The sequence below is a fragment of the Rutidosis leptorrhynchoides genome, chromosome 11 (genome assembly GCF_046630445.1).
Source record: "Rutidosis leptorrhynchoides isolate AG116_Rl617_1_P2 chromosome 11, CSIRO_AGI_Rlap_v1, whole genome shotgun sequence".
NCBI classification, from domain to species: Eukaryota; Viridiplantae; Streptophyta; class Magnoliopsida; order Asterales; family Asteraceae; genus Rutidosis; species Rutidosis leptorrhynchoides.
The window spans coordinates 238128319-238142078 of NC_092343.1; the positions used below are offsets into that span (position 1 = coordinate 238128319).

At 35.1% G+C, this 13760-nt stretch overlaps 2 protein-coding genes across 2 annotated transcripts; both read right to left on the reverse strand.

The window, feature by feature from the left end:
- Positions 1-133: 133 nt before the first annotated feature.
- On the reverse strand, positions 134-2289 carry LOC139875467 (uncharacterized). The gene is made up of 4 exons (XM_071862804.1): positions 1890-2289; positions 1378-1787; positions 904-1281; positions 134-226 (listed from the first exon to the last, which is right to left on the reverse strand). Exons 1-4 carry the CDS (start codon positions 2287-2289, stop codon positions 134-136), a joined length of 1281 nt encoding a protein of 426 aa, XP_071718905.1.
- Positions 2290-2447: 158 nt separating this feature from the next.
- LOC139875468 (uncharacterized) lies at positions 2448-3795 on the reverse strand. Its single transcript, XM_071862805.1, has 3 exons — positions 3207-3795; positions 2788-3163; positions 2448-2670 (listed from the first exon to the last, which is right to left on the reverse strand). The coding sequence occupies exons 1-3, from the start codon at positions 3793-3795 to the stop codon at positions 2448-2450; spliced, it is 1188 nt and encodes a 395-aa protein (XP_071718906.1).
- Positions 3796-13760: the final 9965 nt, after the last annotated feature.

The following is a 13760-nucleotide window of genomic DNA, read 5'->3' on the forward strand; positions in this document are numbered from 1 at the left end:
GCTTGTGATTGCGAGAATGAAATTGATTGCGAATTGGGAAAGTGTAAAGTGTTTGTGCGGAGATCTACGCTATTTATAATCAGGGATTGAGCGAGCAAGTGGAAAGGGTAATCATTATTTTTAACGGCTGTAATTACTGTGACTCGTAAACGGTAAAAATCGAGCCGTTAAAATAAGCTGATTTGACAGAATGGCGGAAAGTTACCGTTGTAATTACGCGTATTGCCTAATTAAGACAACGGTAATAAATGGCCAGTAAAAAACACGCAATGCGGACAGCGAAATATTTTAAGATACACTTCTTAAATTTTTAGAGTTTATCATGATGCATTTACTTCGCGAAAATGCATCATAATAAACTGGGGGGACTTGATCATATACATAGCATTGTATATGTATATTTTTATTGCTAAAGGCAAAAACAGAACTACGCGGGTTATAAGGCACAGTTATGCGGTGCTCGCTAAAAACAATCACTGCGGTTAGGTATTCGCTGAAATACAAAACCGCGGTTCGACTCGCTGATTTTCTGCGGAGAGCGGAGCATCTCGCAGACCGCAGAAATCACGAGTACTATAAATAGAGAGCGTGGCCTCTCATTTATAGGTTGTTGATTCTCGGACATTTGCCTAAGACTATTGTGAATTTCACTTGTGACACTGCCCAAGGACTTTTCACATTGAGTTAAGGTGAATCATGCTAATCGATAACGAAGACCGGGTCGGGGTGGTTGATCACTTGATTGCTAAAGTGAAAAACGATCATCGGGGCCCAAAATAGTTGCACAACATCCCATACTCCATTATAATCTTATTGCACTCAATCCGTAATTAAGTAACATGATTAATTAAGGATTGATCAATTATCACTTACAAGTTCTCGCGGAATGCCAAATCTGCATACAATGTATTCCCATACAAAATTCCACACTTGTACACCAGTTATCATACGCAAAGCTTTTGCTTCCACCCATTTAGTGAAATAATCAATTGCCACAATGAGAAACTTTACATTCCCTGCACCTGGTGGAAATGGTCCCACAATATCAATGGCCCATTTATAAAATGGCCATGGCGAATCAATTGGAATCATGTCATGTCTTGGTTTTCGATTCTGGAGCGCATACCTTTGACAACTTTTACACCTTTTAACAATTTGCGCAACCTCGCGATACAGGGTAGGCCAAAAGTAATCCATTCGCATTATTTTCGCTGCAAAAGTTTTATAACCTGAATGAAGAGCGCAAGTTCCGCTATGCACCTCTTCAATAATTGTTGCAGCCTGTGCGGGTCATACACACCGCATTAATGGTCCCAAATACGATTTGCGATATAACACATTATTTTTAATCACATACATAGGAGCTCTTTCGCGTACCAAACGTGCTTCCTTTTTGTCTTCTGGTAATGCACTATTTCGCAAATAATTCACAATAGGATCTATCCAATTTGGTTCAACTTCTTCTATAGCCGCAACAAATAAACTTCCATCAATGGACTTATTGGGAAGTTCTTCTACCCAGACCTGCTTTTGAAAATGCGAAAATGTTAGTGCAGCAAGCTTGCTTAACGCATCCGCCTTTTTATTTTGACTTCTTGATACTTGTGATAACTCGAAAAATTCAAACTTTTCTGCGGACTCCTGCACAAGTTTTAAATACTTCTGCATAGACAGCTCATGAGCTTCAAAAGAGCCATTGAATTGATTTGCCACTAGCTGCGAATCAACATATGCGCGCAACTGCGAAATATTCATCTTATGCGCCATATTTAATCCCGCAAGCAATGCTTCATATTCAGCCTCGTTGTTTGTCACATCAAAATTAAAGCGTAGCGCGTATGTGTGCTCTTCTCCACTCGGGCTTGTCAACACCAATCCCGCACCCGCACCTTCAATACACGATGCACCATCCGTATATAAATCCCAGATTTCGTGTTGAAGTGGCTTTAATTGTGTTCTTTCATGGATAACCTCCAGTTCACCCGTCATTTCTGCAAGGTAATCTGCCAAAACTTGACCTTTGACGGATGTACGCGGTAAATATGATATTTCAAATGCTCCAAGCTCGATCGCCCATTTGGCGAGTCTTCCTGATATCGCAGGTGTGCTCAAAACATTTTTAACCAGCAAATCAGTTAAAACATGTATTGGATGACCTTGAAAGTATCTGCATAACCTTCTTGACGTCAAAACTAACGCGTAAATAAAATTTTCAATTGGCGCATAGTTTATTTCACTTCCCGCAAGTGCCTTGCTAACAAAATAAACTGGCTTCTGGACTTTATTCATTTCCGCAATAAGTACTGAACCAAATGCTTCATTCGCCACCGAAATTAAAGGTATAATATTTCACCATCCACAGGCGCGATTAGTGTAGGCAATGTAGCAAGCAATTGCTTCATTTCTTGGAATGCCTTATCTGCCTCTTCTGTCCATACAAAGTTCTTCTATTTCAAACACCCTTTAAGAGTGCGAAAGAAAGGCAACTGTCTTTCTGCAGCCTTTGAAAGGAATCTAGTTAAAGCCGCGATCTTTCCAGTTAAACTTTGTACTTCTTTAACAGTTTTAGGCGCGGTCATGCTTTCAATTGCGGTGATTTTCTTAGGATTTGCTTGTATGCCTTGCTCAATGACATAATACCCTAGAAATTTGCCTTCCTTTTCCCCAAAACTGCATTTAGATGGATTCAACTTCATATTATTTTTTCACAAATTTTCAAATGTTTCCTTCATATCCAGCAAAATATTTTCTTGCGTTTTGCTTTTTATAACAAGATCATCAACATACGCCTCAAGATTTCGGCCTATCTGACCCTCAAACGCTTTATCAATTAATCGCTGATAAGTTGCTTCCGCATTCTTGAGGCCAAAAGGCATTTTAATATAACAATAAATGCCTTTTCCAGTATGGAATGCGGTTTTATCCTCATCTTCCAACGCCATTGGTATTTGATGATATCCTTTTGCAGCATCTAAAAAACATTTATAAGGATAAGCGTGCAAAGATTCCACCTTAAGATCTATTTCAGGAAGTGGATAGTTGTCTTTTGGATAAGCTTTGTTTATGTCTTTAAAGTCTATACACATCCTCCACGAACCATCAGGTTTTTTCACCAAAACAGGGTTTGCAGCCCATGTTTGATATTTTACTTCACGCAATATGCCTGCATTAACCAATAGTAACTTCCGCACATAACCATTTCATGCGGTCAGGAGCCATTCCTCTACGTTTTTGCACAACAGGTTTTAGCGCAGGATTAGCATTTAATCTATGTTCCGCAACATTACGCGGAACTCCAGTCATATCTTGTTCACTCCAAGCAAACACGTCGTCCATGTACGCGACAAGCAATTGCACAATCTTCTTTCTTATTTCCGCATATAATTCGGTGCCAATTTTTACTTTCTGATCAGGATATCTAGGGTTCACAATAACCATATCATCTTCTGCAATTTTATGCGTGACAACTGCATCTTGCGTGCTTATAGCCGCACAAATTGACTGCATAGCCATCGAATTTATTGCTGCTACACCCTTGCAAGTAGTGAATTTGACCATTCCATGTATTGTAGATGGCACTATGCCAAACCTACGCAACGCGGATCTTCCCAATAACATGTTATAATGCGAAGCTGCGCGTATAACATAAAAATCTAACTGCGCTTGTCTTGTCAACTTCATCTCTATTTCATCATATAACTCAATTTCTAGTGATAATTTCCCCATGGGCCAGGCAGATTCACCCGCAAAACCAGATAAGGATACCGCGGTTGCTTTAGTTCCGCTTTGATGCATTCTGGTAATTAACGAAAGCATTGCTCGTATATCAATTCTATGCTGCTGCCCGTATTGACATGTATCTTCATAATTGTTATCCCAGTATTCGCGATTTTACAAGATATGACTAACGACGTGTCATACATTTCGTGGTTTTGCTCAAATGGGAATGTAATGGGAGCGAATTGCCATTTTTCAAGCATTTCTACTGCTTTTCGCTTTTTAAATCCTTTCTTCTTGTGTATTGTGCTTATTATTTTCGTATCTTGCACCTTTTGCAGCTCTTTTGGCGAATTTTTGTTTAAAAAGGTTTCGCGTAATTTATGCACCTTCAAATTCATATTCGCCTTATTTACAACCTTCTTGGTAGATAAAAGCTTTTGTTGTTTCGTCTTTTCACTTTGCTCACGACTTATGTGATATAGATTGCGTTTTCCTGCAATATAATGAAGGAAATAACACGGTTAGAATTAGAAAATGAGTTTAATAGCTCGATTATAATGAACGTAGATTTCTCATTTCAATTCTATTCGTGTCCCACGGATGGCGCCAATTGATCAATCCTAGATTATCCAATTAAGGTTAATCAAGGATTGAGTGCAATGAGGGGGTACAATGGATGTCAATTATGGTTTTGGGACCTTATTGTCATATTTCGTTAAGTGCTAAACGATCAACAACCATGTCCCGGTCTTCGTAAATTACCTTAACCAACAAAGATCAAGTCTCAGGCAAATTCACGAGAGAGATCAATATGGCTAGAGCAATTCTTCCAGAATTAACAACCTCAAATGAGAGGCCAAGCTCTCTATTTATAGGTTTGAGATCTATGCGGAAGTAAGATGTGCAGGCACTTAGGAATTTCGCATAAGTACTGCGAGAACCCTTCGCACTCTTTATTGTTCCACGCAGTCTCACCGCACTCATTATCATTTTCTGCGGTTTAGTTGCCTTGTATCTTTGCCTTTAACTATCCTTTCGCACTAAAAATATACATATACATATGTATGTATATGATCACGTGTGGTTTCGGTCGGCCTTCATGTGTTTGAGGTTAAGGGGTTAACCTTGGGATTTTGGGTAAACACACACACACACACACACACACACACACACACACACACACATATATATATATATATATATATATATATATATATATATATATATATATATATTGTAGTGTTGTAGCTAATCTTGCGGTTTTGCCTTGGTGGTACGTAATGTATAGCTTGCTAGTTATACTTGGATGCGGTACGAGTTTATTGATCAGTCCTTAATTAATGATGTTACTTAATTACGGATTGAGTGCAATAAGATTGTAATGGAGGATGGGATGTTTGATGATTATTTTGGGCCCCGATGATCGTTTTTCACTTTAACTATCAAGTGATCAACCACCTCGACCCGGTCTTGATTGTCAATTAGCATAATTCACCTTAACTCAATGTAGAAATTCCTTGGGCAAAGTCACAAGTGAAATTTACAAAGGCTTCGGCAAATGGCAGAGAATTAACAACCTATAAATGAGAGGCCAAGCTCCCTATTTATAGTATTCGAGATATCCGCTGTCTGCGAGACACTTAACTATCCGCGGCAACTCAGCGGATTAAACCGCAGTTATTTACCAGCGCGGAAATTAATCTGCTGATATTATTTTCAGCGAACACTTCATAACTTAGCTTTAAAGTTCGCGTAGTTCTGCTTTTGTCTTTTAGCCAATAAAACACACATATACAATACTATGTATATGATCAAGTCCCCCCAGTTTATTATGATACATACTGCGAAGCAGATGTATCATGATAAACTCTAAAAATTCGCAGTTATTGCAGCTGTTATCTTCATTGAGGCATTTTCGCATTTACCTAGTTACCATTGAGTTATCACAATAGATAATTAATGCAATCAATTACCATCCTTATTTCCCCTATATATATCGTGACTCATAATCACTAATTTTCCACTTGCTTTCTCTATCACAATTCGCAATTTCATACCTTCACTCTTAACCCTTACAAGTTCTTCAATCACAACTTTCCCACTTTAATTAGAAATGAAGATTGACGAAGTCGATCGCAAGGTATATCCTAAGGCATTGATTAACAAATTGTTAACTAGTCCGGAGGCTAAATCGGCGACATTCTCCGGTCATCAAATCAAACAAGAGAAACAGGCTATTCCCCTTGTTGATTTGACGGCGAAGTCACCATCATCACAACCAGGTTCTGCAAAATGACCATTTCAAACACCGCCATCATCTCAGAGCAAGAAGCTCAAGCAAAGCACTCCTTTATACGATAATCCGATCATATCAGATTATGAAGGAGGCCAGCAAACTGGTATGAATCAAATCATGTTTAACGCATATCATTTTGTGAAATACATACATTTATTGATATAATTTTTGCATTTTTTGCAGGAGACTCGCCCTTCAACCCGGTGTTTCCTAGCCCAGAATCTGCGGCACAAATCACTGAACTACTCCGCACTCCCCCTGACTCGTATGGAGTGCGGATTGATGGCTTATCTGGATATACGTATGCATCAGCTGGCGCTGCTCTGGATCAGTGCCAGCAAATGAAGCTAGCAATTCCCGGCGAGCTTCGCCGCGAATTCTCCAAACTTTCTGCGCTTGATGCGCACAACAGTTTTGTTCAAAACTTCTATATGTGCTTCAACTCGGCGTACGATATGATATGCCGGGAAGAAAAAATTTTCGACGTTCTTGGTGCTGAGCAACAAAAGTACAATACGGAGCGGGTCAAAGTTGAAAACAGTGAAAAACGCTGTGTTGACCTCTCTTATCAACTTACCGCAGCAAAAACCACCGCGGATGATTTCAAATTGCAGGTTTCAGCCGCTGCTGAAAAAGAAAAGAAACTACAAGCCACCATTTCCTCACTTCAAGAGGATGTTCAAAAGCTTACTGCAGAGCGAGATAATGCTCTGGCCTCAGCAGCTTCCGCAAAGTTTGAATTCTCCCAACTCCGCCAACACCTGCCGGAGTTCGCGAAAAAGGTTCTTAACTCACGCTCGGTGAATATGCAGTTTTCTACTTACGCAGCTTCTCTTCAACTACGCGAGAGAGTAGAGTTTCTAGATGAAATTGCTCCACATTGCACCATACCAGATCCACTTCCTCCCACCATTGATGACAGCATTTGTTCATGTAACGACCAGGAAATTTCCAACCAAATTTAAACCTTAAACTCTATATGTTTCCGACACGGTAAGCAAAAACCTTAATGTTGAGTCTAGAAAGTTTGAAACTATATTCATGTAATCAATTACCCATTGACCATCCATTTGTCCGACGATTCACGAACGTCATAACTTGTAGTAATTATATACTTATGTATATATATGGATATATATGGATTATATCTATCTTGAATATATGATAATTAAGTATCTCATTAAATATATTAACAATGGATTATATACATAAAATGAGACTACTAACTTAAGGACTTCGAAACGATATATATATATATATAAAGCTTAACGACGTTGTAACTTCTAAGTTAAAATAAATATATATGTATTGTATTAAGATGTATTTACTATTGGAATATACTAGTAGGAAAACATCATTTTCAACCTTTTATCATGGAAAATGACATCTTTGTTATTATATATGATTCATGAAATATCTTTATATATTTTATACCCGTATTATACTCGTACTATAGACAGCTTCTAGAAGTATTTACTATTGGTATATACCAATAGAAATCTTCAATTATTTGTGTAATATGTCATTCATGACATAATATATTTTAACTTATCTTAGATATTTTCACTAAAAACTAAATTTCTTATTTTAACTTTTAAGATTTACTTTTAATAAAAATACAAAATACTTTTTCTTATTTTAACTTTTAAGATTTTACTTTTAATAAAAATACAAACTACTTTTTCTTATTTTAACTTTTAAGATTTTTACTTTTAATAAAAATACAAACTACTTTTTCTTATTTTAACTTTTAAGATTTTACTTTTAATAAAAATACAAACTACTTTTTCTTATTTTAACTTTTAAGATTTTACTTTTAATAAAAATACAAACTACTTTTTCTTATTTTAACTTTTAGGATTTTACTTTTAATAAAAATACAAACTACTTTTTCTTATTTTAACTTTTAAGATTTACTTTTAATAAAAATACAAAATACTTTTTCTTATTTTAACTTTTAAGATTTTACTTTTAATAAAAATACAAACTACGTTTTCTTATTTTAACTTTTAAGATTTTACTTTTAATAAAAATACAAAATACTTTTTCTTATTTTAACTTTTAAGATTTTACTTTTAATAAAAATACAAAATACTTTTTCTTATTTTAACTTTTAAGATTTTACTTTTAATAAAAATACAAACTACTTTTTCTTATTTTAACTTTTAAGATTTTACTTTTAATAAAAATACAAACTACTTTTTCTTATTTTAACTTTTAAGATTTTACTTTTAATAAAAATACAAACTACTTTTTCTTATTTTAACTTTTAAGATTTTACTTTTAATAAAAATACAAAATACTTTTTCTTATTTTAACTTTTAAGATTTTACTTTTAATAAAAATAAAAAAATACTTTTTCTTATTTTAACTTTTAAGATTTACTTATTTTATTTTATTTTATTTTTACCTAACATTTTCAACTATAAATACCACATACATTTCTCATTTCAAACTTACACCTTAATCTCTCATTTCTCTCTCAAAATACTTTTAACTTCATACTTGATCATCTCCAAGCATTTTCTACATCATTTAGCTTCAAAAACAACCCTTAATCATCATAAGAAAAACCACACAAGAAAACTTCAACAATCATTCCAAAAATACAAGTTTGCTTCCAATCTTCAATCCAACTCCACCACTCTTTTGGTTCTAGGATTTTTCTCATCTCTTACAGTAACTTTGTCCAAGTAACTTGAGGTAGTAACCTTATTCATAACCTTATTCAATTCATATTTATATAGCTATCTTATTTTGTGTTGTAAAATTTTAACAACAAGAACATAGTTTGAATGATTTCAAGCTTGTTCGCAAACAAACATAATCCTTCTAATTTGACTTTTAAAATACTTCAACACATGTATTATGACAGTATGTCAAGCTAACATAAGGATATAAAACTTGTAAACACGAAGAACACCTTAAAACTGAACATACGCCGTCATAGATCAACGGGGGCTGTTTTGGGTTTGATTTTAAAAACCTATCCTAAACTTTGAATTAAAAGATTTCCTTTGGTGAAAAATCTTATTTTATATGGATATGAAATATATCCAAAACCCATGGTTAAACTCTAATTGGAAGTATGTTTTTCAAAAGAGTCATCAAGATGTCGTTCTTACGACGAATATGACTATCTTTTTGTATTTGACACATAAGCTGTATTTTCGACTATAACCATATTCTTTTTCTATTTAGATTAATAAATAACGGTTCGATACAAAACTATGGCAAGTTGAATCACTCAAAACGGATTTGAAACGAAGAAATTATGGGTAAAACAAAATTGGATATTTTTGTTTATTTTTAGCTACGGTTTTGATTAATAAAAATGGATGCTAACCTTATCCTAGCTAACTTACCTTTTATCCTACATGTATTTATACATGTATTGATCCCGAACTTATGGAAATACAATTTATAATAGTCGTGATTTGTAGGTTTTTCGTATGCCCGAGAGACATATTAAATTAATGTGGCTAACATGTTATGATCCAAGTCGGGTCATACCCAATAACAAGCTTACCAACACCTTATACGCATTTAATCTTAACAATTGGATCATTGATTAAATACGCGACACTTGAACTTTAAGAAAAAATGGTTTTCTTAAATATTAATTGATGTGTATATATATAAATTATGGAATAATTTATATAACAAGAGTTTAAATTATTTATGGGTTAAATAATTGATTTTGTTATGTTACATTTTATAAAGTTTAGTTTTATAAAAATAAATGTACATAACAAATATATAAATATGGAAGTATTATGAAGAGTTTTATAAAAACTTATTCTTTTTTATAAAACTTATTTTATAATACTTGAAAGAGAAAGTGGCCTTGGAGTTGCAAGTTCACATGCTTTTGGCTTGGAATCTTTCACCCATACTTTCTCAATTCCATATGTAAGCATCTTGACTCTTGTACGAACCAATACATGCAAATATACTTGAAAAAAACTGCACAAAACTCTCTAAAATTCTGCTGAATTTCGTGGGGTTTAGAGAGGGAGAAAGGGTTCTTCATTTGATTTTTGCAAGCTAAGTTCAAGTGTCAACAAATCCTAACCAAAGTACAAGGTGTTGGTGATAATCTTGGGGTATAACTACTTGAGGTTTCATTGTTTTGGAGCTCCATTCATCATCATCATCTTCATCACTTATCAACAAGCTTGGAGTAGGTATAAACTCTTTTCTTGCTTGTAGTTTGTAAGTATGTTTCACAACTTGATCCTAATTGGGATTTAACCTTAATTGGTTAAAGATTAACAAGTTACTAAATGGTTATTTACATGCTTCCGCTTTAAATGATTCTTAAAAAGTTTTAAGTATTATGAAACTTGTTAAATCCCAACAATGGTATCTAGAGCCGAAGTTGTTGAAATATGCTTCGAGATGGTTTTGAACTCACCATAACTTTGCATTTTATGTACATGCATGATTGTAAAATGCAAAAATTTATGATTTTGGGTGGGTTTATTATTATGGCCGAATTTTAGGAGGTTCCAAATGGGTTTTGGAACTTGCCATTTTGGTCATTTTGGTTGCATGTTGAGTTCACAATCAAGCCTTGGCCTTTTGTTTGAATGGTTGCATGTTTGGATGATTATTAATAATTCATTTGGTATGTAATATTAATTCATTCATATGGTTGTAATATTTATTCAATTGGTTTGTAATAATATTCATTTGGTTATGTAATTTATTTTATATTTGGTATGTAAAATAGATTAGGTTGTATTTTCATTTTCTAGACAAAATGTATTAGGATATATTTTGTAAAATGATGAAGATGATGAAGACTTGAAGAACACATGAAGAAGCATTTGGATGCAAGATTAAGTGGGAGTTTTAAAATCTCCTACTTTGTGTTATTACCCTAACCCGGTGGCATTTTGTTTTCGGCTAAACAAAATGCTTACCAAAAATGGCTTGATTGTGAACATATTGTTTTGCATGCTTGGTTGTTTATTGTATGATTGTGGATTGTATGTTTGTATGCTACAAGTTAATCACACAAGTTAACAACAAACAAAACTAAAATTTAATTGGTTAAATTAGACGTTATTAACAACATGCAAAACGACAATTTAAATGGTTAAATTGAAATGGTAAAGGACATTAATAAACGGTTATTAAGGACATGATAAGGATCATACATATAAAATGGTTTATATTAAGTAATTGGCTTAATTACAAGATATGAAAAATGGATTTTCAAATAAACCATACACTAAATGCATGTTGGTGTATGGTGCAAAAGTTTTCTCAAACTAGAATTAACGAAAACTCAAAATCCCTTTCACTAACAAGGTAAACAAGTTTAACGCCATCCTATTTGTGTGACACTTAGGAATGTTAGGGAACTCATGATGGGATAAAGGTCACCTAACCATTATGAGCAAACTAATATGATTAAGGTGAATTTCGCATGCTTGTGGGATAAAGGTCACCTAACCACATGTATGTTAAGTTTACACGTCTACACAAGTAGGACGACTTGATTTGGAAATCATGAACTTAGGGTCACCGAAGCATGATGAACAAATAGGCGTTGATGGGATAATATGCCATGCAAAAGGATTGCATGATCCCATAACTTAGAAGTTGCAAAAGGATTGCAATTGTCATATAATGACTACCTAGCTAAATCAAATGACGGGATAAAGGTCACCTAACCGAAATTTGGTTTACCGTTGGATTCTAATATTTAATAAGTCAATTAAAATATAAAAGGGTATTGTTTATTAAATTTAAAATCGATACTTAAATGAACTTTGTTAAATTTTGTAGATGGCCGCCAATAACAACAACAACATTCTTAACGCACCTATTAACATGAACAACCTATCGTTAAGGTCTCTCCTCGAGAAAGACAAACTCAACCATACGAACTTTATGGATTGGTTCCGTAATCTTAGAATTGTCCTCAAACTTGAGGATAAAGCGTATGTGTTGGAAGACCCTATTCCCGACCAACCGGACGAAGAAGATGTAGAGGGCATGGCTTACTATGACAAATATTGTGCCGATTCGGTGCAAGTCGGTTTCCTAATGCTTGGGACTATGATACCCGAACTCCAAAAGGATTTCGAACATCATAGTGCATATGACTTGATAACGCAATTGAAGGAGATGTTCCTTCAACAAGCACGTTTCGAGCGCTTCGAAACGGTTCGAGCGCTACATGCATGTCGTATGGATGACACCCAATCCGTCTCCTCTTATGTCCTCAAAATGAAGAGCCTCATTGATCGTGCAAACCGTCTTAACCTCAACATATCTAATGAGCTAGCCACCGATCTTATCCTAAACTCCTTGTCAAAGATGTTTGACCAATTTGTAATTAATTACAATATGAATGGGATGGATAAGACCATCGGTGAGCTACATGGCATGTTAAGGACGGCCGAAACTAGCATGGGTAAAAGGGCTTCACCCGTGCTAATGATCAATGATGGTGGGTCCAAAGGTAATAACACCTCTAAGCCTAAGGTGGCTAAGAGGAAAGGACCCGCTCATCAAGGCAAGGGAAAGGGGAAGATGGTTACCCCAACCAAAAACAAGAACAAGAAGCAAAAGGTTGCCGGACAAGCAAACCCCAAGGAAGACCCGTGTTTCGGTTGCGGTGAAATGGGTCACTGGAAACGAAACTACCCGGTCTACCTTAAGGAGTTAAAGGAAAAGAGGGATGCAGGGCAAACCTCAGGTAATATATATATGGTATATATAGAGCTTAGTATTACTTCTTCTAATACATGGGTATTAGACACTGGATGTGGAACTCACATTTGCAATTCTTTGCAGGGGTTCAAAAGAAGTAACAAACAAGTGGGAACATCAAGTCTCTTTATGGGAAATGGAGCCAAGGTGCAAGTAAAGGCTCAAGGAGACTTTGTATTGAAACTTCCAAGTGGTTTGGAACTTATTTTGAACAATGTTTTGTATGCACCCGATTTATGTCGAAACATTATTTCAGTTTCCCGTTTGAAACAATGTGGTTTTAATCTTAATTTTGTTAATGATGATATCCATATTTATTTAGATAATGTATTCTATTTCAAGGCTTCGCCTTCAAATGGAATTTATGAATTGGTTCATGATGACACATCATCTAGTAGCTCAATGTACCATACAAGCACTAAGAAACTCAAAAGGGATTTGAGTGATTCCTACTTATGGCATTGTCGCCTTGGTCACATAAACAAGAACCGAATGCATACACTTCAAAAGAATGGACTTTTGAAATCAAATGAAATGGATTCATTTGATGTATGTGAATCCTGTTTACAAGGCAAGATGACTAAAGCACCTTTCAAAGGGACCTATGAAAGGGCTAAAGACTTATTGGGATTAATACATTCGGATGTGTGTGGACCCTTTAAGCCCATGACTAGGAATGGTGAAAGATACTTCGTTACTTTCATTGATGACTTCAGTCGTTTTGGATATGTCTACTTATTAAGACACAAGGATGAAACTTTTGAAGCATGCAAAGAATATCAAAATGAAGTACAAAATCAACTCAACAAGACAATCAAGGTACTTCGTACCGATAGAGGAGGTGAATACCTAAGCGATGCTTTCCAAGATCATCTTAGGAGTTGTGGGATTATCTCACAACTTACTCCACCCGGAACACCCCAACTTAATGGAGTGTCCGAAAGGAGGAACCGAACCCTAATGGATATGGTTCGATCTATGATGGCAAGAAGCTCGTTACCTTTATCATTTTGGG

Bases quoted from the DNA above. Each gene is read 5' to 3' on its own strand.
- LOC139875467 (XM_071862804.1), bottom strand. From the start codon at position 2,289: ATGAATAAAGTCCAGAAGCCAGTTTATTTTGTTAGCAAGGCACTTGCG. The intron at 1,788-1,889 runs GTGCGGGTGCGG...CTGAATATGAAG, and splicing joins TGGTGCATCGTGTATTGAAG to CATTGCTTGCGGGATTAAAT. The intron at 1,282-1,377 runs GTACGCGAAAGA...TGACCCGCACAG, and splicing joins ACAAAAAGGAAGCACGTTTG to GCTGCAACAATTATTGAAGA.
- LOC139875468 (XM_071862805.1), bottom strand. From the start codon at position 3,795: ATGCATCAAAGCGGAACTAAAGCAACCGCGGTATCCTTATCTGGTTTT. The intron at 3,164-3,206 runs GCATGAAATGGT...TGGTTAATGCAG, and splicing joins TAGAGGAATGGCTCCTGACC to GCATATTGCGTGAAGTAAAA. The intron at 2,671-2,787 runs GTATGTTGATGA...ATCTAAATGCAG, and splicing joins ATAGGCCGAAATCTTGAGGC to TTTTGGGGAAAAGGAAGGCA.